Here is a 27,433-nt window from a genome sequence, read left to right on the forward strand (position 1 = left end):
GTGTGAAAACTCTACCAGCAGATACTGCTAACATTGCAGATTTGCTAATACTGTCCTTTTGTGAGCAAAGATTCCATGGAAAGCTCTAAAGATTAATTACATATTCATAGAGCATTGAATGTGTCCCCTCTGACCACCTTTGTACCTACTTCTTTATCCCATAAATATCCCTGAGCTCCCTCCTCTGGAAGACAGGTTTGAGATTTAGGTCTCATACTTCCACATTTCTCTGCCACTTTGTGAATATACTCTCTTTTTGCAAAATTCATTGTTTTGGGATCAGCAGATGTTTAATGGAACTGCTCCAGTAATAACCCCATAGCTAGGCTAAGATAAAAAGGGAGACCAGAAATAAAGCCAAAAAGTATTGTAATTTCCAATCTACAAGCTTCAGACAACTTAAATAAACAAAGAAAAAAATCCAGGACCTGCTTAGCAAATTTAAAGAGGAAGGGCAGGGAATTAGGCCAGGATCCAACAATATCATCATGGGGTTATATTTCTTTACCATTATCTTTTTCTTTGGGACTGTCCTATTCCAGGGTGGTCTGACCTTAGAAATTTGGGTCACATCCTCTGATCAGGAAATTCTCCAATCCTAAAAGGGTCGTGGAAAAGTGGAAGGACAGACATAAACATAAGTATTTACACAATTGTGTGGTAACTGCCATAATAGAATCTGTGTGGGGTTGTCTCCCTGTCGTTATGTGCAGTGCTGAGATCAAGTTGTTAAGTTGTTTCATAAGTAATACTGCTATTTAATTCCCTCCAATGAGCCAAAATTTCAGCAAAGTCTTTGCCACAAATGAACTCTATGTACGGACAGAGAAGAAGAAAAGAAGGAAAAAAAGGAAAACGGCCGTGTGTTCCCTTCAGAGGCAGCACATTCAAACAGAAGAATGATGCTACTTCCTGAATTGACATTCAGATGAGACTGAATGGTGAACACTCTTAGAAACACTTGGGGGAATGGGCACAGGCTTTCGAAGGAAGCCACAAACACTCAAAGACTTGAAGAGCAAGAGGCTGGACAAAGGGTCAGCTATTAAGAGCACTGAGTGCTTTTTTTTCCCCCAGAGGACCTGGGTTTGATTTCCAGCACGAACTTGGTGTCTCACAATTATATGTAACTCCAATGTCAGGGGATCTGGCACCCTCTTTTGGCCTCCAAGGGCACAACATGTACATAGTGCACAAGCATACATGCAAGCAATGCACACACACACACACCACACCACACGCATGCACACATGCATGCATGAATGCTCACACAGGGTTTTTTTCAAATCCCAGGTGATAAGGAGATGTTAACATTGATAGGCTCCTCTCCATAAAAGGAGGGTGGTCGGGTTCAATGTATTCAGTTTATTCACACACCACAGAGTGATCCCCAAAACTTTTGTTACCACTGTTTAGAATGGTAAACCCTCTTGGAGATCTCCTTGGCTTCTCAAAACCAACTTCTTAGTTTTAGTCTATTTATGTGTTCCCTGAACCTCCCACTTCTAGATTCCCTTTGGTCTTACAAATATTTCCTATTAGCATGAAATGTGCAGGAAGAGTATAGTAAATAACACTGACTTCTGTGGGTTGCATAATAGTGTTTATTTCATTTAAATACATTTAAATATAAAACATCAGGCAGTGGTTCAGTAAACGTAAAACACACAAGCTGAATGGGAATCGCATCAGTGCTGATCATACAAATGAAACTCCGCATAAGAAAGAGGCAGAATAACTCATAAGCATTGCACTTGGACTTTGCTAGTCTGAGGAATCAATCACGTGGCACCCACTACTGTGACTCAGGCAACATTTTCTCCTTTATCAACACTAGGGGCTGCTCAGATCCGTTCCTTTCTGAGAGCTGGTGTGCAGAGGCATCTGAAGCTACAGTGAACTGGGGAAACACCCAGCTGCTATTGCATGGAAATGTGGTTTTACCATGGCGCTAGATACAAATCAACTTTTCTAACACCTGGGGGGGGATGGCCAACGGTGACAGCAACTTGACAAAGCAGCCTGCTGTTTAAAATGACAGGGATGGGGAACTTGGGAGAAGCTGAATCAAGGATTCTCTTGGCTGTGGAGCCCCTGGGCCCTTGTCTCCTTTGGAAAGCGCCAGTGTTTTCCACAGGCTGGCTTTCTACTTGCACATGTTCTGGTGTGAAAAGGACATCTGTCCTCACAGCTGTCGCAAAAGAAAGTGAAGATGAGACTTTAGAAGCAAGGATCAACTTCAAATACGGCATTCAGTTCCGATTTCATTTAATTGTTCTCAAAGAAAAATGTCCAGACATGTATTTAAAGTATCAATGTAATAATATTCTATGTGGGCACTCTACTGGCTGTGGGTTCAACCTTCACAAAGATGTTGATACCACCTCCTATAACATTCGAGGGCACAGCAGAAGAGGGACTTGGGGGAATGTAAGAATCAGAAAACAGAGAGAAGGACAGGGAAGCACCATCTCCTAGGCATGATGAAGACGTTGCAAGCATGGACTCACACAGCTGTGATAATCTGTCCTAGGCTTACACAAGGCCAAACTTCTCAACAGTTAATTATGCATTTGAGGGGACTCCTTGGAGGTGGAGGCAATGAGCTGTAGGCTACTGGTAGAATCTGGGAGATGAGGGAGTCAACTTTCTTCAGTTGTGGTCCTGTTGGTGGGTGAGCCGAACAAGCTCTGAGAGATAGTTCCAAACCTGTGCTCACACAAATGGCCCTGGCTGCATTTACTGGATCACAAAACAATGGGAAAGATGAGTAAGGAGGAAATGAGTTGACAAAAATAGGCTAGAATTGATAGTGTAAGAGCAAAGGTAATTAGAATGCATTTTATATATGTATGAAATTGTCAAAGAACAAATTTAATTAATTTTTTAAGATCTCAGTGGTTAGTTTGGGTAGGTTTTGAAATTGATCAAAACCCAATCAATGGCCTCTAAAGCTTATAGTCATCCCTACGTTTCTTGCCGAGAGAGAGAGAGAGAGAGAGAGAGAGAGAGAGAGAGAGAGAGAGAGAGAGAGAGAGAGAGATGAAACTTCCTTAACTCTGTTGTTTAAATGTCAGTGACTTCTCCCCGCACCCTACCACGTTCATGATAGTGTAATGGCAGGCATCACAGTACAGGTTTGTAATTCATGAGACCCTGTTTTGAAACAACAAAACAATTTAATCATCACTCTATATATACTTCCATGTATTTCTTAGATGCCAAATGTCTGTGTTCCTTTTTTTTTTCTTTTTTCTTTTCTTTTTTCTTTTTTTTCTTTCTTTCTTTCTTGGTTTTTTTTTTTTTTTTTTTTTTTTTTTGTAAGAGTGTGCTTGGGTTCTGACAGAAAAGAGCCCCAACAAATCAGATTAGTATGTCCTTTAAATGTCACCAGTAAACCAAGTTAAGGGGAAAGAGAAAAGACCATTGACCTGCAGGTGTCTGGGTGAAAAATCTTGTGCTTTTGACAGCAGCTCTCCAGACTTTCTTTGCATTCAAAGCAACTGCAGTTTTCCGGGTGCTGAATGAGATCTCTGGGACACGGTGCTTTACAGACACACTCACAGCGGTCTTCATCAAACGTCATCTGTGGTCCACAGAGAGCTGGTTCCTGGAGGTAAGAGTGGTCTAAACAGAAACAGGAAAGGGTTACTTTGGCAACTGGAGCCTGGAGAATGTGATGATCCAAATTAGTTGCAAGGTGTACATCTTCCCAATAAAACTTGGACTCTCCCAAATCTCCTTGTCTTTAATTTCTTTAACCTTAATATTTTATAGGGTGAAAAAGATCCATCTGTGATTTTATAACATAAGCATAGTACTCATGTGTATTCTTAGATTTTAAATTTAAAAATACCACAAGCTGAATATTTCTGACAGATTTTTGTGGTGCTGACTGACCTGTTAAAAATATAAACTTCTGTGCTGGAGATATTGCTCAAGGGTTAAGAGAACTCCCTACTCTGGCAGAGGACTCAGGTTTGGTTCTTAACACCCAGTGGCAATTGAAAACTGCCCAGAACTAAGTCATGAACACTATATAAAAGCAATAAAGGCAAAACCCACATGAATTAAAAATAAATAAATCTTTTAACTACACATACTATATATAGCAAGATATAGGCTGCCTATAGGAATGAATGTAGTCCTCCCCAGTATTTTAAAAATGTTGGAAACAGAAGGACTAGTGCCTAATGCTGTATAAATGTTTTCCTCAGAATTTCCAGATGTATGAAACATATACAGGTAACAATGAACTGCGGTTTGTTCTCAATCAGTGAATTGAAATACATTGCAAAAAGAGTGAGAGACAGGCTAGGAGGCGCGGCTTTCTGGGTAGAATGCTTGCTTAGAGTTCATGAGATTATTTGGAGCTCAGTCTCCAGTGGCTCCTAAACTGGGTGTGCTGACACATGACTGTAACTCTAGCACTCACTCCAGAGGTAGGGGCAGAAGGATCAAAAGTCCAAGGTCATCCTCTGCTACATATTGAAGTTAAGGCTAGACTGGAGATCCTAAGAGTCTGTCTCAAATGGAAAGCCAAAGCAAACAATTAGTGGAGAAGGTAAAAAATTTGAAAGACCATGTACTTATCATTTCAGCAATCATGCATGTTTTGGAAGAAAATGAATATCTCTTGCCCAAACCTGCTTCTTGTTCAGTTTGCCTCATTTGGGTCCTGGCACCATTGTCCACTAGATCGTGTGGTCAATGTTTCTGCTCTGTACCTTGTTCATGCCCTCTCTTCTCCATGACACTGCCTCTGTCACAATTCACCCAGAACCTGGTATTTCTTGTGTTGGTGGCTACCACTCACATCGCAGCCACAGCCTGCATCCCTTCAGTCTCTCCCTCATGTGATCATCAAATGCAAACCTAATCCCAATAACCACCAAAGATTTAAATGTATTTTTATATTTTTTGAGACAAGGTCTTATTATGTAGCCTGGATATTCCTGGGTATTGCTATGTAGACCAGGCTGGCCTTGAACTCATAGAGATCCACCTGGCTCCTCAGTGCTGTGATTAAAGATGTGAGCTTCCATGCCTGGCTAGGCTTTGTCCTAAAGTCTTCCTTCACACACAAAAGGCCAAATTTTATATCAGGATATAAAAGATCTTCCATGACCTTGACACTAAAAACCTTTCATTGTAGTCCTCTCTTATCTCCCCACCTAACCCCAAAATCTCTCATGATTAGGTCTCATGGTTTTGACACATATTTAGAAATTAGGTGGACTGGTATTCACAAAGAGTCCATTCTGAATCTCATGATTAGGAAATGCATGAGCTACATATACTACAAATCCCTGAGGCAAATGTCAATTTAGGGCAAGGCAAGGAAGGCTTGATAACTGAAAAAAACAGTCGAACAATAAAGCATTCATAGTGAGCAGCGGGTGGCAGCAGAAACTCACAAAAAACTCCATGCTGACCCAGCAGAGCAGTTTAAGTGGAACAAGATCCCGAGGAGTTCAGCAGAGAATGTGGCAGAAGCAGAACATAGGTCTTTAGCAAGTTAAAGGAACAGAGACTGCATGCTGGAGAAGTAAGTTGAACAGCAACTAGCTGGGGCTGATGCCTCAAAGTATATATTGGTGTTCCCTTCTAGGGACATCGACTGTGGATTACCAATGTATCCTATCCTCAGCCTTGTTCCGGTCACTACTATTATTATGTTTTATTCATTAGGGCATTGAAAAGGAGTTGGACCTGCATCAACTGCATTCATTTGGAGAATAGATGACGGTAGACAAGGAACTTAGCTCAATATCTTTGTATGCAGAAAAGGTGTTTAGTGCACAGAAAGTAATGTGTCATGGCAGAATGGGACCACGGAGAAAAGATGGGAACTTTGGTACATGAGGGTGTTATGAGTGCTGAAAACTAGAAGTAACTGAGCTGCAACCCACTGTCCTTCCTCACCTGAATCATTGTTACAGCTTCCCCCAAAGGTTCCCTGCCCGTGTTCTGCTCAAAGAAACTCATTCTCTGCTACACTGTTACTGGCTGGATCTTTTTTTTTTTTTTTTTTTTTTTTAATTCCAGCAGGTATTACTTCTGTCTTTCTTGAACCATTTGGGTGGTTTTCATTTGTCCAAAAGTTCACACCCAGGCTCTTCCAGCACAAGCTTACTAAGTCCATTCACTCCAATCATACAAATATCCCCGGCTTCATCCCTTCATATCTACCCCTCTGCCTCAGTATGTATGTGTTCTCACAGTGTGGTTAACCTTCACTGTTGACTTTACTGGATTCTAGTACTCACACCTCTTAGTGTGCCTATGAGGATACTACCAGAGAAGGTTAATTGAGGAAGACCCACTGTAAATGTGAGCTGGGCAGTCAGACTGAAGAAAAGGAGAGAGGAGAACAGGAAACGTTGATGGATAGGAGCTTGTCTGCTTCCTGGCTGTGGACACAATGCGATCAGCACTGCTCTTGCTGCCTGATCATCCCCCAGCATGATGCACTGTTCTGTGTCAAAGTGAAAGGCAAAATAAACCCTCCCTCCTTCCCTCTATCCCTCTGCCTCCCTCTCTCCCTCCCTTCTTCAGTCCTTCTGTCTTCCTTTCCGTTGCTTTTGTCAGATATTTTGTTACAGCTCCTAAAAAGTAACCAATGTTACTTTTACAGTGGGGTTACAAAAGTAACCTCACTAACCTTTTCCAGTACTGGGGTTGTGCTTTGCTTTCTCACCTAAGCCCTGCTCAGAGCACATCTCTCCTTCCATCCTCAATATATGAACCTATCCAGTGAGTCTTCCCCAGGAATTAACAAACCCCGGAATGAAGACGCCCCCACCCAGGTTATGACCCCTCTCCAAGTCTGTAGGGCCCAACCTGTTTATTTGAGGTGTCCCCCAGGCGAACTCCTTGGCTTCCACTCCTCGCAGGATTGCCTGATGATGTTTTAACAACTGCATTGCAGCATGCTGCCTCGATTGTTACCCTTTACTTTGTTGTGTCTCTGTCAAAACTATATGTGTAAGCCTTTGACTACAGAACATCAGAAATATTTACCTCACATCCTAGTTTGAGCTCTTGCAAAGGTGCTGAGAGCCAGACAATCACGACAAGAGCAATAGCAGCTTGCTATTTCATTTGTATGACAGATTGCACGGCTCTGGACCCTTGCTCTGCTTGCTAGGAGATCATAGTTTAAAACAAGCAAGGTTCATATTGCATGGTCCCCTGTGATAATTTTCAGTGAAACCATGTCACACGTGTGGAAATAAATTTTTTAAAACTAAACTCCTCGTGTTTATTTAGCCATATGTTCATCCCAGGATTCAGAGCTTTAACAGCTAGGGAGATGGAATGACAGGCTAGTAATTCCCTGTGTGGCTTAGCCCAGTAGCATGGTTTGCTCCAGCTGTAGACAAATGTTTCCATGTGTCCTCCTTCTTTCCTTTATGTTTCCCCAGATTATTGGCTTGCTTTCAAGTGGTGCAGTTGAAAGAAACTAAGTTTCAAATGACCTATGTGCTTCACCCGGAAGTAGTTTTCACTAGAGTTTAACACCTGCTTTAGGGGGCTTTGCCCATTTTGTACTTTCTTTGAGAATGAACAGCAGAGCAAACAGAGAAGGCTCTAAAATCCAACCACTTCTGCCACTGTCATCTGTATGAGAGTGAGGAAATTACTAGGTATCTCAGGGTAGACACTGTGTGCTTGTAAAGAGGGGTGATCATGAGTTGTCGTGAACATTGTGTGATGTTGTGGCTTGACGGAGACACTTGATCTTCAGCTGTCTGGGGGAGGTTATGGAACCTTTAGGAGGCAGGGCCTTTCTGGAGGAAGTACATCACTAGAAGTGGCCTTTGAAAATTTATAGCCTCACCACAGCTCCTGCTTTCTCTTTGCTTCCTGTGTGCAGATGATATGTGATCAGTCAGGTTCCTGCTGCCTGCATGCATGTATACCTTTCCCACCATGATGGACTTTACTACCCTCAAAGTATGAGTCAAAATATGCTCTTCTGGAAGTCGCTTTTGGTCACGATATTTTATCCCAACCACAGAAAAGTAACTAATACACCTGGTCGCAGTGAATGCTCAGTCATGCTAAATGCTGTGCTCCTTTTATCAGTATGGTTATTACTTCACTACTGCCATCCTTACCTTCTGTCCCAGGCAGTGGAGTCTCATCTTGTAAAACACATTTACATTTGGTGTTATCCCACAGCATGTCAATAGGACAGAGTTTCTTGGAATGAGGACATCTATGAAGAGAAAATAATGAACAAGATTTAAAAGGTTTTCAGGGAATTCTACTTTGAGAACATTAAGTCATTCTTAATATTTAATATCTAATAATCTAAATTTTGTATATGGAGCATGCTAGTAATTTCAAATTTTGTTTATAAGAATGACACAGGAGAACAAATGTTTGTCTCTCACTGCATGGTGACTGTGAAGAAATAAAAACTGTGTGAGAACAGGTTTAAAGACCTTAACCTTGAGGCTAGAGAGATGGTTCAGCAGTTAGAATGAGTACTGTTCTTCCACAGGACCTGAGTTCAGTTCTCAACACCCATGTGGATTGGCTCACAACCACATGTAAACCCAACTCTAAATGATCCAGCACTTTCTCCTGCACTCTAATGGCACATGCACAGATGTGCTCAGACCCACACACATGAATACACAGATACAAACCTAAACAAATTAAAAATATAGAGCTTACTTTATATTTAGGAATGGCATCTTATGAGATAATAATTCTATAGGTATAAATATTCTACTAGGGAAACTTTAGAAACTAAACTTGAATGTTTGAGAGTCACTGCTTGCACAGGACTGAGGGGAGTCATGGAAGCTATGAGGCTGGAACAGTTTTACAATGCATTCAGCCTCTCATGTTAAGAACAAAGGTGCTGGGCCAATGTGGCAGCACATCTTTAATACCAGCACTCAAGAGGTAGAGGCAGGCAGATCTCGGAGGGTTCAAGAGCAGCCTGGTCTACAGAGTGAGTTTTAGTTCAGCCAGGGCTACAAAGTGAGATCCTGTCTCAAAAATCAAAATAAAAAAGAAACATACAAAAACCACAGTAAAACCCCAAAGGTGTCTGTAACTAAACATTCTGTGTTCATAATCCTCAAGGTTTGGGACCCTACTGCAATAGCACCTAGTAAAAAAAAATAATGTGCTTGTCAAATACTATGATTAGATCTGGATTTGAAGCCAGAAGATGAAAATTTTATGACAAGAATGTAATTTTTGTATCTTTACTTGTATTTTTCTATTTGTCTTCAATATTTTTATTAGTGTATATTGTAAAAAATGTTTTTCACCACATCATATTCATCTGTGCATAAAATATACTTCACCTGCACTTCTCCCCTCTCTTCTCCCCTCTGCCTCCTCCTCTGCATCAGCTTCCTTTCCCCTGAAAATTCCCCTTCTACTATTGTCTTTTGTTTTTTAATGCTCCATAAAACAGAAAACATACAACACATGTCTTTCTGGGGATGCCTCTATAATGGGTAAAGGAATGTACACACAGTTTTGTCAAAAGCAAGAACAGACATTATCAAGTTCAGGAAATGCTTACTGATCTTCTTCTTGGATCTGAATGGATCTTCTGATAATTGAGTAAGGATGGCGAGGGCCCGTGGGCAAGCACTTACAACCCGTATGGTTGGCAATTTTAACAGGCACTAACTCAGGCACTGATGTCAGAGGCACTGATATCTCAAAGAGCTATAGCAAAGAAAGAGAACCACGATGTAAATTTTATTGTATACTTTTCTCAGTTTCCACTGTCTGCATTTTTGCGCTTATCCTTTATGGTAATGACTTTTGCAAAGTTACTCATGCACAATGGAGTGAGTCATTGTAACATTGTAAGTGGTTTGGAATGCTGGGAGTCAGGAGACGGGGTGGGGAGGATTATTCAGCTTGGTCTCCTAAGTGTTTTCCAAATCTGTTCATTTCACCATCATTAGAGTTTTTTAAAATCCCAGATCTCTGCTCTTTGTTTTAAAATTGAGTATAAATTGTAAAGATAAACAAAATCAAATCTTTGGCAGTTCTTTGTTGGATTTGATTGTTATGTAAACTATTTACTCATTCCTTCCCAAACCATTTCTATTGACGACAATTTCCTACCTCCTGACATTGAGCTTGGCCATAAAACTTGTTTGGCCAATAGATGTTAGCTGACATGACACAGTACAAATTGGGATAGTGCATGCTTTGTGAGGTTTATTATCTCTTGCTTATGTTATAGTCATGAAATGGATATAGCCTGGAAGCCATGCTAGTCCAAGGGATGGAGGACACAGGAAGCAGGCTTGGACTCACACAGCACCTTGGAGAATTTCAAACCTCAGATACATAAGAGAGAATAACGTAAAGCCCCTGAGTTTTAGGGCATTTGCTATAAATTTATTGTGACCATACCCAGAAAGATAATTACAGCTAGTATGCTTATTTCTCTGCTTCTATAAACCTGCTCTTTTGTACATACTTGATTATCAATTTATTTATCACTTGTAAAATCATTATATTTGGGAATTTGGAGAGATGGCTCAGTGGGTTAAAAGCACTTGCTGCTCTTGCAGAAAACCCGATTTGGTTCCCAGCACCCATATCAAGTGGCTTACAACACAGGTAACTTCAGCTTCAGGAGATCTGGTGCCTTCTTCTGGCCGTCACAGGCACTGCACTCATGTAGCAGACACATACAGACTGATATAAATAAAAATTAAGAAAAAATACTTAAAAAGCATTATATTTACTCAGGATCCTTATATGACAGGTAGAGAAAGAGATACCCAAAGAGCACACATGAGTTTCAAGAGTGTTTTCATGAAGTGTAGATGAACCAGAGTTTCATTTTAAGGCACTGTCCGCTCAATCACCATTCCATGCAGTTCTATTTACTTTGGTTCTAATTACATGGTCTGTACCTTTAAGGTAGGAAGTGCCAAACTGCACACACATGTCTATTTGGAACAAACAAATCCCTGCTGTGCACTTACATTTGAATGAATTCGTTCATATGAATCATTTGTTGAGAGCCACAGTCAAAACAAAGCAATCAACTATCTACTAAGTGGAAACAATTCATTCAGGTTGTTTTTATTTGGACCTTTCGACATGTCATGAAACTAAGAACAAGCAAGGGTGTTTTTGCAGCATAAATTTCATGTTCTTGTTCAATTCTTCAGTTATGCTCCAGGGAATAACATAATCAGGAATTGAACCCTCTTACATCATGCCAGCTTGGTTTTACTAACAGTTGATTGTAGCCATACTTACATCATTGTTTCTAATTATCAAATAGTAGGGGTCATATTTCTGAGTTCCACAATTCTCCAGAAGGGTTTAGACAAAAATAATGCTACAGTGTCAAGGACAATTTGAATGGCAGGGAGAGCAAAATTAAGAAACCTTTAGCCTAGTAACAAAACAAATGAGCATTTAGAACATTCCTTGACATGGATGTATTTGGCACCTATCTAATTGTCTTCTACATGAGCATGAGGAGACAAGCAAATACTAGGTGAGTTGTATTAACATGTGAGGAATTTGCAGCAGAGGACCAACAGGAATGTTGCTTGATGACAGTGTTCTGATAATGTGTTCACTACATTTTCCAAGAAGATGATAACTATAGAAAGGAACACTTAGCTACCGGGCAGAAGGGGATGTGATTGATGCACTTTATTTCTCTCATGAGCACTGAAGGATGCTTTCAAAATCTTGTGCTGCCTATTGTTCCTTGGTTCCTCATGCTACCCCAGGCATCTAGACTATGACTGCATGTGTTGTGTCCCCCAGTACCTGCTTACATTCCATGCCATCCTAATGGTTGGCAACTGTCATTCTCCCTGTGTTCCTATGTCTGCTTCCTCCTTCAGCCTCGTTAATTTTAGGGCTAGAGCACACCCCTCCTCTGAACTGGTCCTTGTCTCGTTCACCCTTCAGGAAACTTTTCTCAGTCACACCAACTAAACTAAATACATCAAAACAACTGCATGAGATGACACAGCTTCCTTCCTTCCTTGTTTTTGACACCCTGCTATGTAATGCCCATATGTACTAATTCTTTTTTTTTTATTTTCTATATTCTTTGTTTACATTCCAAATGATTTCCCCATTCCTGGTTCCCCCCTCCCCATAAGTCCCATAAGCCCTCTTCCCTCCGTCCTTTCTCTAATCAATCCCCTCCTACTTCTCTGTCTTGGTAATCCCCTACAATGCTGCATCTAATGCTTGATACTACAGCATTAGGTAGATGCTAACTGTTGAGGCTGTGCCATCTTGGATATTGTGTTACCTCCCTGAGCCTCTGTTTCTTTGCTTGTAAAGGAGGATAAGATGTCCTGTGTGTTTGTTTGGGGAATTAAATGAGGTTCAGCACATAAAGTCTTTAGTGCTTGGCAGCACGGTCAGCGGCAGTGTCTCCATATCCTCGTACCTGTTTGGAGATGTAGGAGGTGCTTGTGTTCATACAGATCACACTCTCTTCATTGCAGCAGCCTCCACACCGGAAGACATTTACACAGGGGGGCTTGAAGAATGTGTTGGTTGTCTTCCCCAGCTCACTGGCGACTTCTACGCATGTTTCTCTAGGGCTGCATTGGGTCCTCTGCCATTCTTCATCTATAACTATAGGAGTAAAGTTCATTGGAGGCAAAATGGCCCTGACACGCAACATAGGCATTTTCATGACACCCCCACCCCCACCCCACCCTTTTGTAATTGTTTATTTTACTAGGTGGACATTTAAACTTGTCTTTTAGAAATAAATGTATTTATTTTATTTTATTTTGTGTGTATGGGCATTTTGCCTGAATTTATGTGTACCGTGTGTGTGGCTGGCACCTTTGTAGGTTAGAAGAGGGTCTTGGATCCCTTGCAACAGGAATTACAGATAGTTGAGAGTCATGTGGGAATTGAACCTAGGTTCTATTAAGAGTGACAAGTGATCTTAACCACTGAGAAACCTTTCTAACCTGTAGATGGATATTTTTCTCTCTCCTTTAGGTAAAGATTTGTTTACCAAACTGAAATTTCTATGGTTTTCCATTGATACCATCACCTCCTAAAATACTTTCTTTCCCCTTAGAGGAGAGCTCTATGCCTTGCACATAGCCACACTGGGGCCATCTGCAAAGGGTGGCTAATAAGGAAGTCAGTGGAATAAGGAAAAGACAAAAAGTATGAGTGACATTTATCAAGAAACATGCAGGCTACAGCTGGATCGCACTTCTGCTATTTGACGCCAGGTAGGAATATGTTTTACAATGAGTATCTGCTGATTGCTTATGTACGTGCACTGAGACGTGGAAAACACACGACTGGAAATTCCAAGGGAATTAATTTTTTCTCAAATCAGACTTTCCACATTTGGAAACATCCGACAGTTTACAGAAGATGATGAGATAAGCCCTTGCATTTGAACAGAAGGAGCAACTCCATGGCCATAGCTAATGTGAGGGAAACCAGAAAACTAGGAATACATTTCTGGTAATGGAAAGGGAAACACAGAGCTGAGGAGATGGCTTTGTGGGGAAAGTGCTGGCTGTACAAGTAAGAGGGCCTGAGTCCAGAGCCTGAAAATCCACAGAAAGAGCTAGGCACGCTGATGTACTGTGATCCCAGTGCTGGGAAGGCAGAGACACGTGGCTCTTTGGGACCCACTGAGCTCCAGTTCCAGTGAGAGAGCCTATCTCTAGAAGTTGGAGAAGGACAACTAAAGAAGATGCTCAGCACAGATGCTCAAACAGGGACACGCCTACCTGCATGCATGTGGACACATACATGGTCCGCACACTTGCGTGGAAAAAATTACATATTTTTCTTGTATAGATTTGTTTCATTTTTTTCTTGCCACTTTTCCCTTTATTTTGAAAAAGGGTCTCTCTGTGAAGTCCCAGCTGGCCTGGAACTTGCCATGTAGATCAGACTGGTGGCCTTAAATTCAGAGATCTACCTGCCTGTTTTGAATGCTGAAATTAAAATATTTTATTTTAATTCTCTCTCTCTCTGTGTGTGTGTGTGTGTGTGTGTGTGTGAGAGAGAGAGAGAGAGAGAGAGAGAGGGGGGGGAGGGGGGAGAGGGAGAGGAGAGAAACTGAGAGGGAGACACAGACAGAGAAAGATAGACAGAAAGATAGACAGAGAGAGGAGAAAGGAGAGAGGAGAGAAGAAAGAGGAGAGAGGAGAGAGAGGGAGAGGCCTACAAATATCAGAAGTGTCAAATTCCCTACAGCTGGAGTTAGGGCAGTACTAATCTGCTTGATGTGAGTGCTGAGAACCCAGTTCAGGTCCTCTGCAAGAGCAGTACCTGCTCATAACAGGTGAGCTCTCTTCAACCCCACTCTCATCATTTTGTACATTAGATTTTGACCCTTGATGCTGTGTGTAGCCTCCCTACAGGTTTGAGGGGGCAGGGGGGCTGCCTTCAGCTTCTCAAAGATAGAACTGCAGAGTATGTTATCCTAGGAGCGTGTTGAAAACCCTTTGTAGTATGCACCTTTAACACTGACCCCTGGGGGTGGTATCACTATCTGATAAGGAAAGAATATACCACTTACCCTTGTACCTACCTTTTAGTGTTTCAGTATCATAGAATGTTGCCGCAAATCTGGTGGAGCGATGGGATGTTGAGCGCGAGTCCATACTGGCAAGACTTTTGAGCTTCAACCGGCATCGCCACAGCTTCCAGTCCTCAGAGTGTGCGATTTGCAGCAACTCCTCTAAACTAGAAGCCGCTCGGATCTGTTGTTCAGATCGTTCCAACACGGACTGGGATGATCGCTCAAAAGTGAAATCCTAATTGAGAGTGAGTTACAAAGATATCTTGATAACTGACCATCTGAAAAGAAACTAGTTAAGGTTATTCCGATGTGGACCTAAGTCTGGGAAAAAGAAATATCTAATGGTGGACTTTGAAATGGTGTCTCTACTTCCTTACTTCCAGAGCCTCTACACATTGTCTTATTCAGAAAAAAAAAGATGCATTATATAATGTAAAGTCTTTGTGATGTTAGTCACATGAATCCAAACTACAGTGAACAAGGTCCTTAGAAGCCAGGAGCAAACAAAGCCACAGCAGAGCCACGTGAAGAAGGAGGTGAAGAGCCAGTGATGAAGGCACAACTCAGGGATCGCCCACAGCTACCAGAAGCAGATGTGACAATGCTTCATGCCAAGAGAGTTTGACAATTTGATTTTAGGGATTTTGTTGTTCTAAGTTACCAAATTTATAGTGCTTTGCTACTGCAGCCACAGAAAAGCAATAGAGATTCTTCTATTATACTAATTTTGGGACAAGAGCCATTGATTTCCTAGTTTATGCTGAAGTCTCACTGTTTCTCTATAGTTGTGTGTGATTTGCAATGGCTAATAAGGTGCAACTAGACTAGATGGGTATATTTGTGGGGGGTTCTAAGTCAAAAAAACATTTTTAATATGCAACTTCTTGTTCAAAAGTAGGGATTTGGTTATATGAAATAATGATACATACATACAATTATATACTATGTCATCAAGGCCATCAAAACCAATGGAGCCCATTTCCTACTGAAGTCCCCCCAACCCCCCTCCCAAGCACTGAGGAATCCCAAGCCTTTGGGCCTTGTGCATGCTGGGAAGGTACTTTGCCAACTAAGCTATCTCTCGGGTTCTGAAGCTGAGTTCTTGATCTCTTCTTTCCCAGGCTCACATCTGTCAGTCCCGCAGCTTTAACTTCACGGTTCCATAGTTTATCAGCATTGTCCACTTAGATTGCTTTACATGTTTGTTTGCCATTGGTTTCTAAACATTTATAGTCCATGAACTAAAAACGTCTCAAAATACATATCTTCAAGGTTATGCCTTTTGTTGTTGTTGTTTTGAGACAAGTTCTTATTTGGTATCGGAAGTTTGATCTGGAAAGTGTGATCCTCCTGTCTCTGCTTTTAGAGTCCTGATCTCTCAGGCTTGTGTAACCGTGCCTGGCTAAAGCCACGTTAGCCATTTTACCTAAGTCCAGATGGGAGTATACACATGCATGTATGTACACTTTTGCCTGGGGTAGGAGAGTATTAAATATATTTGTAAGCTGTAGGAAAGGTATTAGTTAGACCCGGTATGAAGAGATTAAAAAGACCACCGTCTGGATCAGGTGAGCCACAGAGGGCCATGTGGCTCTAGACAGCAAGATTGCCTGGGAAGCTCAGGGAGATGATTACCTTGGTTTCTCACATTCCTCTGCAGTTGGAAACAAGGAAGATTTTTGTCAAGGGAGAGAAGGAAGCTTAGAGAGCACAACTGGGGTGTGTGAGCAGAGTGCTGAACTTGAGTAGCACGGCCCAGCTTCTTTAGTTGAGAACCCTGTAGACAAAACTGAACACTTGCTCATTTCCATAACAACCCTTACATGTAATGATCCTAATATGCCAATGGCCTCTTCTCTTTGCCGGACCATTCACCTTCTCTTTCTAGCTCTATGGGAAAGCTCCCTCACATCGACTCAATCTTCAAGATAAAAGGGTTTGACAGCATTGCTTCAGTAAGCTAGTGAGGAAGACTAACAGATACTTTAAAAAGAGATTATTAAGTTGAGCTCAATGTGTGTGTGTGTGTGTGTGCGCTGATGCACGCTTATGTGCATAACAGTAATTGTAGAAGAAGAGATCATGAATTTAAGGAGTAGGGGAGAGTCAGAAGGAATTGGATGGAGAAAGGGAGAGGAGAAAATAATAGATGTACAAGTACTCATGTATGAAACCCTCTAAAATTTTAGATTAAAAATTATTAAATTGTACTTTGATGAACAAATTTTCATTTATGGAGGTAGAATTTCATCCAATGCCATCTTTGGATAAGGCTGATATATGTCTTCATACTTCTTACAGGTCTCAACCCAATTTCAGGTTCTTTAAAAAAAATCCGATTCTAAAAACCTTAGAATGAAGTAGTAATCCTGCAGACTGAATTAAAATATTGAATGAAGTGAAGACTAAATAGCTCCTATGACTGGTTTCTTTGAAAATCACAACATTGACTTTCATACTCAAAGCTATTGAAAGCCTTCTTAGTCTGCTAACTGAAAATCTAGTATGAAACAACTGCGAAATTGGAAACAGTCACTTTTTAATTCTAAATGGAAACAGTAACGACTCAAAAAAAGCAAGTAATTTATCCAGGGCATCCATTTGGGAAGGGTTGAAAATGACTCTCTTTCCAATCAGCATTCTACACTGGTGGATATTTGTGTAATCAACTTTATATTATCCGTTTGTGTAGGCGAAGACTCAACATCAAAGTGTGACTATCATCCCAAACACACACTTAAACCTTTGATTGCAGTGGTTTCCTTTGCTGAACTTTTGCCAAATGAGTTGCTCTTTATTTCTTCCAGTTCTCTGATACAAGTGCTAATCAAATCTAAGCTGATTAAAATCAGCCAGCAAGATGAGAGGAGCAGAGACAGCATTGCCAGGTCTCTGCTTCTTAGAGTGGTAGCCTCGGTTCTGTAATTAGTTCAAGACTGTTAGAGATTTTCCTCCTAAATAAGAAATCATTCTCTGATGTTTTTTAGCTCCAACAGCCAGTTTTTAAAACACAGGGTTGAAGGTCTCTGCAATACTACTTTGTCATCATATAAATATTAGTATACACAGAGCAAAGCTGGTCCTAGAGACCTAGGTAGTTACATTCCTAACGGGCCACTAAGAAATGGCCACACTGTTGCTTGCTTTATTACTTCTTGGGAAGGATTTGGAGCAGAGCTTCCTAGACTTTCTTTCACCTTGAATGCATGTGGGGTAAAGCTTCAAAAAATATTGATGAATTGACCTTATCATCAGGGTCAATTTTACAAAATCCAACCTATTTTACAGGTTTGGACCACAATTTCAAAAGGGAAAAAAAAAGCCCCTGACACAGCCTGGAAGGCCAGGACCCAGAGGCTGGACAGTCCAGAGACCTAGGATAAAAAATGCTATACTCATAGACTGATTCCTAGCCTAATTGTCATCAGAGAGGCTTCTCCCAGCAATTGATAGAAACAGATGCAGAGACTACAGGGCATTGTTCCAGAGTCACAGTCGCCTGGGCCGCACCAGGCAGACAAAGCGCCGCTGGTCCACACACCTGAATGGGGCCGGAAGGGGCGCGGCAGGAGAGGATGGAGACTAGGATCTGGGCTCTACCCGGTCACGCCTAATTTCACTTCACTGAATGGACGTGGGAGAGTATCCTATGAACGGCGGGCACACAGGCATCCGGATGCCTGTGGGTGGTACTTAGTTGCTCAACCCGCAGGGTGCGGGGGAGGCTGGAGGCGGGGCCGAGGGATCGAGCGAGGGGTGGGGCCGGCCGCAGTCGAGGCCATGCCCACTCACCTCCGGATTGGAGGCAGACCACCGGCCTCTCCGACTCCACCTCTTTGCCCCGCCCTCCAGCGCTGGCAGACCTTGCCAGAGCCTGTACCTTACAAAGTGAATATCTAGGAGGGGCGGGAGAGGGTGTACACACTGCAGCACTGAGACAGGAGTCCCCTACCCTACCAGGGATCCTGGGGCAGGGGCAAGGGGGCCATGCCTTGTATCTGGCTGGACTACATCTCTTCTGCCTCGCAGAGGCCTCCAATGCCTCCAGTCCCCTCACCCAGCCCCCTCCCTGGTCCCAGCAGTCTAGTTTGGAGGGTGGGGTTTCTCTTTTTTTCCCCTAAGTCCTTGTCCCCCCCCCCCCCGGCCCCCGTGCTCTGTCATCAGTTTTAAGTCCTTCCCTACTGTCTCCCTTTTTTTCTGTCCCATGGTCGTCTCTTCTCTTCCCTCCCTTGTTTCTTTAGTTTATTTATTTATTTATTTATTTATTTTTGCCCAGTGTCCATGTCTCTCCTGATTCCGTCTTCACCATCTTCTGGGCAGGTCCCACTGAAGGACTAGACTCTTTCCTACCTTCCTCGTCCCCACAATGAATCCCCACACAAACAAAAACCAAATTCCCCTTTCTGGAACCGGGACACTCTGCCGAACAGAATTAAACTTTTTTTTCTGTGATCGAGGAAGCTATTCATATTCATTCGATCAAAATTATAATTTGTAAAGTTTCAGTCACAACAGCGAAATATGTTTTCCTCTCTCCTGAAATAATTTTTATTTAAATGTTCATTTTTTTTTCAAAAATCAATACCCCAACATAGTGTTGTCTATAGTTATTTAGTGAGATCCAGCTAATGGTGAAATAAACCTTGTAGAAATTATAATATATTTGGTTGTGAGCCCAGCCTTTAATGGCTGAGCCATTTCTCCAGCCAATTTGGGAGTGAGGTAGAAACCTAGTGCAATGGAAACTCCCAGGAATTGATGAGGGGGACCCTAGCAATGGGAGATATGAGTCCTGAACTGGCTATCTTCTGTAAGTACACAAGATTTTAAGTATAGGTATTAGGACACCAACCCAGCCACAAAATCTGTGACCTACAATTTGTCCTGCCTTAAAGATGCTCTGGGGTAAAGGTCACACAGAAGTTGTGGGAGTGGCTAACTAATAACTGGTCCAACTTGAGATTCATTCCAGGAGAATGACACTGCCTGGATGGCCAGGAGCCACAGGCTGGATGGTCTAGAAACCTAGGATAGGACCAAACACAACTGTCAATCAATCAATCATCAGTGAAATGATTCCTAATGATACTCTGCTATACATTCTTATACAGAGCCTAGCATAGTCATCATCAGAGAGGCTTCATCTAGTAACTGATGGAAGCTGATGCAAAGACCCCTAGCCAAACATTAGGCAGAGATCAGGGAATCCTGCAGAAGAGGGAGAGGAAGAATGGTAGGAGCCAGAGGGAGAACATGGCCCACAGAGCAACTTAGCAGGGGTCACAGCAGCTCAGAGAGACAGAACCAACAATCAGGGAGGCTGTATGGAACTGACTTAGGCCCTCTGTATATATGCTACAGTGTGCAGCTTGGTATTCCTGTGGGACTCCTAACAGTGGGAGCAGGGGCTGTCTCAATTTTTTGCCTGACTTTAGAACCCTTATCCTCTTACTGGGTTGTCTCATCCAGCCTTAATGTGAGTGAGGTTCCTAGTCCTTTTTAAAGACTTATTAATTATATTTATATGAGTACAGTGTAGCTGTTTTCAGACACACACCAGAAGAGGGCTATTGCAGATGGTTGTGATCCACCATGTGGTTTTGAGCTCAGGACCTCTGGAAGAGCAGTCAGTGCTCTTAAGCACTGAGCCATCTCTCCAGCCCCAAGGTTCCTAGTCTTATTGCAACTTGATATGCCATGTTTGGTTGATATCGTGAGAGATCTGCCCTTTCCTGAAGGGAATCAGAGAAGGAGTGGATCTGGGGGAGAGCGGAGTTGGGAGGGATAGGCTGGGAGGAGAAACTACGGTTGAAATGTAAAATATGAAAGAAGCATAAACTTTTAAGAAGAAATTATAGTATTACTTACAGTTTCAGGCATTAAAATAATCCTTTATACAGGCCAAAGTGAACTCCCCAGAGGTTGGTAAGACATGAAAATGACTAAGACATCTTTATTTTATAAAACGCATCATGTCCACTCATGTGCTTGGCACATAGAAGACATTCCACATGTGTTTACTGAACTGAATGTACAGCTTTCCTTCTCCCAGGGAGAAAGGGTTTCCTGAACAACTCACTAAGATAGTATCTGACCACAGTATTTTTGTCAAAAGTTTCCACATCTTTCTATAGCACCCAAGATGAAAATAGGTAGGGCCTCTGAAGGCTTTTGGAGATAAAGACAGGAGGATGTCTAAGTTGTGCACAGACACTGTAGGGCTAGATGCTGCTTTGTGTAGCTTTCTTTCTGTGATCATCAGGCTGAAATAATGGGCTAAAGTGACTTCACATTCTATCATTGGGTTCTGGAAGTGAACTCCCTGTTTGATAGCATAGGGCTGGAAGGACATTTCTGGATTGCACAGTCATGTAAACCTTATCCTGTACCCATAGTAAAATAACAGGATAAATACACTGCCTTAAAAAAGTTTTTGGATTTTACACAAATCATGAAACCAGGTGAGCCATGGTGACAACCAGAGACTGTCCAGTGTTGTCTTTCACCTGGCAAAGTCAGAATCCACCAAGGCAAGTCTATCAACCAGCCAATAAACACAGCTTTCAGCATCTACTGTGCACCAGGCTTTACAAAGTGGTAGTTGGAACACTTCTGCAAATGAAATAATGAAATACTCCTCTGCTGAAAAGCCTCCATCCTTATGGTGAGGGTAAAGTCAACAGGGACAAACAGATCACAAATGTCAGATACAGATATAAGCCATCAATAAAATAAAATAGTGCAATGACATTGAATCTGATCTGTAAACTGTGCCCCATGAGCCACAACAGGATTCAGTCTGTTTTTGAACAGCCTGTAAGTTAAGAAGGAGCTTTTGCATTCTAAATGGTTGGAACTAATGAAAACAAGGTTACTTGGTGCATATAATTTACATAAATTAAAAATATAGCATTTATAAAGTTCTATTGGAGCTCACACCACCCTGCTACTTTTCTAACCATGACAACTGCACTTCTGATCTCTGCTCACCTTCTGCAGTCACTCCAGTTCTCTTGCTCATCCTGAGAACATCCAAGCTCCTCCCTCTCTAGCCACTACTCCAAGGGTATCCTCTGCCTCATTCAGTTCTTTCAGTACTGTGCACAAACATAACTGAATTAGAAGAATCCCCCTCCCCACTCCATCACAAGCATCCTGTGTTCCCTCCTTCACTTGAGTGCTTTCTATTATTGTCCCTGACACATTATAGATTTGCATATTGTCTACTTCCACTAAGCACAATCAAAATACACATTCCAAGGGAGCTGAAATATTTTTTTATTTCTTGCTGCATTCTCAGATCCTACACACAGTAGATATTCAATAATACCTGATGAAAAAAGTAGTGAATTATCAAACATTGGAAAGTTGTAATCCGAGGTACAGGAGAGTCTTTTTGTGTTAGTACATATCAAGCCAAGGCTTTCATGATGTTGAAGATGCCCCAGGATGCTTTTGATTTATAATGCTCTAGTATCTTAGTAGGACCTTAGTAGGACCATAAGAATCAGAAACAAGAGAGAGGAAAGTGGACTCACCACCATAAAATCAACTTAAGCAGGAACAGCCAATTTTATTGCTGTTTCCTTTCATTTCAATTCATTCACAATTATGCTAAACTCCCACCTTCTGCTCATTTCACATGATAAAAAAAGAGTTCTTTGGGCTGCTGAGATGGCCCAGTGGTTAAAAGTATTTACTGCTGTTGCAACAAACAGGAGTTTGGTTCCCCGTTGGGTAGTTAACAACTGCCTTTGATTCCAGCTCTAGGGAATACAGCACCCTCTTTTGGCCTCTGCAGGCTTTCACACTCATATGCACATACCCTGACACAGGTATGCTTAAAATAAAATAAATATCTAAAAGAAAAAAAGGGCTGGACCTAAGAATTATTCAGGAACAATTTTATTGTCCTTTGCATTCCTATTTCTCCACTATCTTTGTGAAAATACTTGTGCCTGAGAGTTCCAGATCTTTTTACTAATAGTGCTTTATGGGATCATTGTTTTTATTTCACAAGTTATCTTTGTGAATGGTTTATAGCAGCATTTTAGTCACAGGTGTTAAGTAATGTTTTTCTATTAAAAATGAGTCCTAAAAGGGAGTATTTACACCACAAGACGTAAGAGAGGGTTATAGTGTATCTTGGGTACCATAATATGCTAGAATGATGTTAAAGCTACAACTGAATTCATTGTGAGAGAAAAATTGCTAAGATCTCATTGGTTCATCTGCCTAACAATAAAGCCAGCAAACTCTCCTGTAGGTGAGTGAGAATGGGGAAGGTAGTAGAAGTGGGTTTGCCTTCTGGAAGTAAAGATGGAAGGTAGTACCCATCAGCCTTTTGCATGCAAATTACTTCTTAGACAATTTTACTCTAATCTTATATGACACTGAATAACTCCACATCTATAGACATTACAAGTGAGGTGGCTTAAAAGATAGTATAGAGCAAATCTAAAGTAGAAACTCTTCCAAAAAGAGTTCTGAGAGCTACCATGACCTAGAATGACTTCTCTACTGCTATACTGACAAGTCCTCATTTCTCTGTGGAAAAGATCTATAGACACTACCTTTATCTAGCATCTAACATACCTGGTGACAATAATTATTTATTAAAGCAGCTGGAAGTCATGCTGGAGAGAAGGTCATTGCAAATGGCAAAAACATAAGGCTGTTGGGAATCATTTAGTAAGTATCTAGAGGATACAGTAGTATGATTAGATCTATAACACAGGCTGTTGTGAAGTGCCTACCTTAGGAAACTATCTCTGTTCATCTCAACTGTATAAAGAATGTGAGAAAATAGAAACTGAAATAAATCCCATATCTAGGCAGCAATCTGATTATATTAGATTGCAAGCACAGGATTTTTAATTAAGTTTTTTAAAAAGATTTATTTATTTTATGTATATGAGTACTTTTTCTGAATATATGTATAGTGTCACACGTGTGCCTTGTGCCTACTCAAGTAAGAAGGCATCAGATCCCCTGTAACTGGCCTTATGGTGCCACTGAGAACTGAACCTGGGTCTTCTGCAAGAGTAAGAAATGCTCTTAACCACTCAACCATCTCTCCAGATCTTTGTTTTGCAAAGAAAGTGTTAAGATTTCAGGAATGGTCAGGCAGTGGTGACCTTTAATCCCAGCACTTGGGAGGCAGAGGCAGGCAGATTTCTGAGTTCGAGGCCAGCCTGGTCTACAGAGTGAGTTCTAGGACAGTCAGGGCCACACAGAGAAACCCTGTCTCAAAAAACAAAAAACAAAAAAAAATGATTTGCCTCAGCTCACATGTTCCAAGCACTGTTGACCCCAAACAGCTAATTTTCCAAGCATAAACTGCAAGGCTAGAATAAAATTAGGATGCCTTTCACTCAAATGGCATTAGGCACAATTGTGCTGGATGCTTGTAGCTATTTACATTCTTATAGTAGAAAAACCCCACAGATTCATAGAAGAGTACCACAGTCACTGCCTGTCTAAGCTGAATAAACAGGACAATTTTCTAAGCTAAGAAGTTAAGTTCAGACCAGGAGGTGGGCGAAACCTGGAAATAGATTTAGCATCAGTCATTCTGGAACAGATGTGGTCAGAAAAAAGAGAGTGGAGAAGAGGATGCTCTCATAGACTCAGTACAGAGGAGGACCCATGATGATTTGAATAACAAGTAACATATTCTTACATCTACAGGAAAAAAACTAATCAAGTACCAGTATCTTAAACCATTCCTACCACGAATATGCTCCTATGATATATTTTAATTTAAATAAGAAAGACACCAATGTTAAGAAATATATTTCACTGATTTTGTTTCCATTTTAAAAGGTGTGGAGGAAGCAAAGGCTCAGTACAGTACTAAGCCTTAAACCACCCAAGGGCTGACAAATCTTGCAGAGCTATGAAATCCGCGCTAAGAAAATACAATCTGGAAATAATTTAACCCATTCATTCTTAGTGTGAATTTTCTAAAATAGAATAAAAAAGTCTCTATAATCTAATAAGAAAAACTGTGTTTTCCCAAGTAAATTCCCTTTTATTCATGAGAACAAAGGTACTTGGATACTATAAAACAATAATTTGCCCAACTTTTAAAATAAAATGGAATATTTGCTGAATGAATTAAGCATAGACCATGTAACCCATCAGAATTATATTTATACATATTAGTGGATAAGTTCCTGTCTTCCCATATCAGAGAATTATTTCTTTTACCAAAATGGGCAGAATAGCATTTTGTATGTTAGAGACCATGCTTTTCTAGTCCTTCGAAACATTCCTGTGTCATTTAAAAATGTTAGTAGAGGTTGCTTCTTTGGAAATTGCGGACTTTTTGTGTTCCTTTGTAAGCATGGCACCTGAAGAATACAACATCATAACTCAGGTGGAAAGGGATGAAGAAGCCATTTATTTTTCTTTTAGATGAAAAGCATTCTGTGTGATTGTTGTATAATAAATTGATTTTTACACTAAAAAAAAAAAACAAATGAAAAGGTGTGGTGTATGCTTCACCACCCAGTAATGTGTGTCCCCAAACTTCTATTTAATTACAGGCAGCACTTCATATAAGAAAATCTAACTTAGCTAGGGGCCAGGTAGTTGTAAACTTACTAGATGTAGCTTCCCTTTTTTTCAAAGGAAAATATAAGGGTATGTAAGAGAAACACTGAAAGGCATGTTAGTAAACACATGTTGCACATCTGCCATCTGTTAAGGCATTTTTTCTGTCACATAAAACTCCAGTCACTTTTTCTCACTGCCCCGCTCAAGAAATTTAAATAGAAACAGTAAATTTAAAACTTCACTCTGCCCAGGACACAGAGAGGATTCTGGTAGCTGTGTCTCTAAAAGAGCAAATTCCAAACAGGGACAACTTCACTGGGGAATAGGGTTGAAGACTGGTGTTACGTGAAAAGTCGAAGAACATCATGCTTGGGTAGAAAGGCTTCTATGTAGCAGCCTGAACCTTTTAAGTTTTTTGAGTCCAAAATGCACATGGCAGAAATGACACCTCTCAGCTCTACCTGACTGCCACCAGCCTTGATGTTGGACCTCCATATCAGGATGCAGGGGAAAGGGAATCTACTTTTGAGTATAGTTGGCAGGGTGAAAACTGTCGATGGAGCCTGTTATTCTTGTCCTCTGAAACCTGGATGCAGGTTCACTACCTGTTTATGGTGCTTCCCATGCAAAACAGCTCACATCCTCATGAACTCATTTTCTCCTCTGGGGGGCGATATGCTCCCCTCTATCGAAAATGCAAGCCACAAAATTCAAACCCACATCTGATTTCTATCTGTTCATAGTCAAAGATCTCTAAATCAGTCATAATTTAGTAGCACTCCAGTCAAAACAATTGCATCTGGGTCCTTTTCAAAAGTATAAAGGCTTGAAAGATACAAAATATGGAGTGAAAATGTTATTCTACCAGTCAGTAACTCCCTAGTTCATCCTTTTTTTGCATGGTTCTCAATGTCTTGGGCTGTTCTTAATACTTACTCATAGAACCAAAGATTTGCTGACTACTTAGTCCTAGACACATCTTTCTCAAGCAGAAGCACAAAAACAAACCCCAAGAAAACATTTTTTTCCTGTATGGTAGCAATTGGTATTTGGTAATAAGCAAAACCAGACAAAAAACATCTAGGGAAAACATTGTGATTTTCAATTGACAGAAGAAATTACTCGACCTTGCTGCTCACAACCAAGCTACAAACCAATGGCCCACAAAATTGTGTGTGTCACAAAGGCAAATCACAGCTTCATCAAAAAACATCTGTGCTATTTGCAAGCACAATTGGGAGCAAACTGGTTCTGTGTCAAAGATTTCCAGAATGCTCATGTTCTATTCCCATTCCAAACACACACACACACACACACACTCACTCTCTCTCTCTCTCTCTCTCTCTCTCTCTCTCTCTCTCTAAATAAAGATAGCCATTCAAATTTTCATCCACAGGCACATTCTCAAACACTCATGGCAAGAGCTGTATTAAGCCCCCCAAATAAGCAGTCATTAAGACACACAGGCTAAGAATAGGCAGGGCTTTTAGGCTGCTTCACAACCAGTGAGGGCAAAGGACTTTTGCTGTGAAAGCCAATAAAAAGAAATAGTTAAGCTCACCTACCTTCACTGCTCCATGTTCACTACCGAAGCCCTGCACCAGGCACACGTAGAGCATCATGAGCGTGTTCACTACTACCCGCTCTCCATACATTTTGAATATTTTAAATGTCTATCGATGCCTAAGCAGTTGTTTCCAGGCAGCTACTGAAAAGCATTGCAAAAGGCATTCTCCAGAAGCAAAGTTTGAAGCCCCCAAACTTTACATGGAGAAAAAAAAAATCACATGATCAGTTGTAACCAAAATCCAATGAAATGTCTTGAGTTAGTCAAGGGACTCCCTCACTGCCATACACAATCTCAGTAAGGGAGAAAGAGATGAAAAATATTTCAAAGTTTCCCACTGCAGAAATCATCAGGAGGTGGCCATGTCTTCCACTTCAAGCTCGAAATCACTCTACAGGCATTTCTTATCCAGAAAGTTGAAAGAAAAGGCCAGCTTATGCTCTAGGTTCTAGCTGCTTTATAAGGAGGTGGTATGACCACAGACACTTGCAACGACAGCAGGCTGGAACCCAACTCTGGATTAAAACTTTTTCACAACCTTCAAGGAAGCTTGCAGGAGCATATGTCTTAAATCTGACAGAGTTTGGCAGAAAAATGCTGGGAAGCCTTGGCTGGAATCCTGCTGTGTTTCCTAGCAAGAGCAGGGCAGTTTTAAAAGCTGACTCACATGGTCAGGACTGCTGTGTTATTTAAAGCACATAGCCTGTAACATGAAACCCAGAACGCAGTTCTGATGGCCAGGGTGGCAGCTG

General features: G+C 41.3%; 1 protein-coding gene across 1 annotated transcript; it reads right to left on the reverse strand.

Annotated features, from left to right (window-relative positions):
• Positions 1-1,604: 1,604 nt before the first annotated feature.
• On the reverse strand, positions 1,605-27,279 carry Vegfd (vascular endothelial growth factor D). The gene is made up of 7 exons (XM_052171579.1): positions 26,680-27,279; positions 14,564-14,789; positions 12,431-12,621; positions 9,557-9,705; positions 8,124-8,224; positions 3,432-3,627; positions 1,605-2,191 (listed from the first exon to the last, which is right to left on the reverse strand). The coding sequence occupies exons 1-7, from the start codon at positions 26,767-26,769 to the stop codon at positions 2,068-2,070; spliced, it is 1,077 nt and encodes a 358-aa protein (XP_052027539.1). The 5' UTR covers positions 26,770-27,279; the 3' UTR covers positions 1,605-2,067.
• Between the last annotated feature and the right edge of the window lie 154 nt (positions 27,280-27,433).

The sequence above is a fragment of the Apodemus sylvaticus genome, chromosome X, assembly GCF_947179515.1.
Source record: "Apodemus sylvaticus chromosome X, mApoSyl1.1, whole genome shotgun sequence".
Taxonomy (NCBI): Eukaryota; Metazoa; Chordata; class Mammalia; order Rodentia; family Muridae; genus Apodemus; species Apodemus sylvaticus.

What these genes read in the sequence shown, in the direction of transcription:
- Vegfd (XM_052171579.1), bottom strand. Translation starts at nt 26,769, where the DNA reads ATGTATGGAGAGCGGGTAGTAGTGAACACGCTCATGATGCTCTACGTG. An exon ending in TGATACTGAAACACTAAAAG is followed by an intron (nt 12,622 to 14,563) that starts GTAGGTACAAGG and finishes TTACTCCTATAG; the next exon opens with TTATAGATGAAGAATGGCAG. An exon ending in TTTCACCCAGACACCTGCAG is followed by an intron (nt 2,192 to 3,431) that starts GTCAATGGTCTT and finishes CTTTTGCGACAG; the next exon opens with CTGTGAGGACAGATGTCCTT.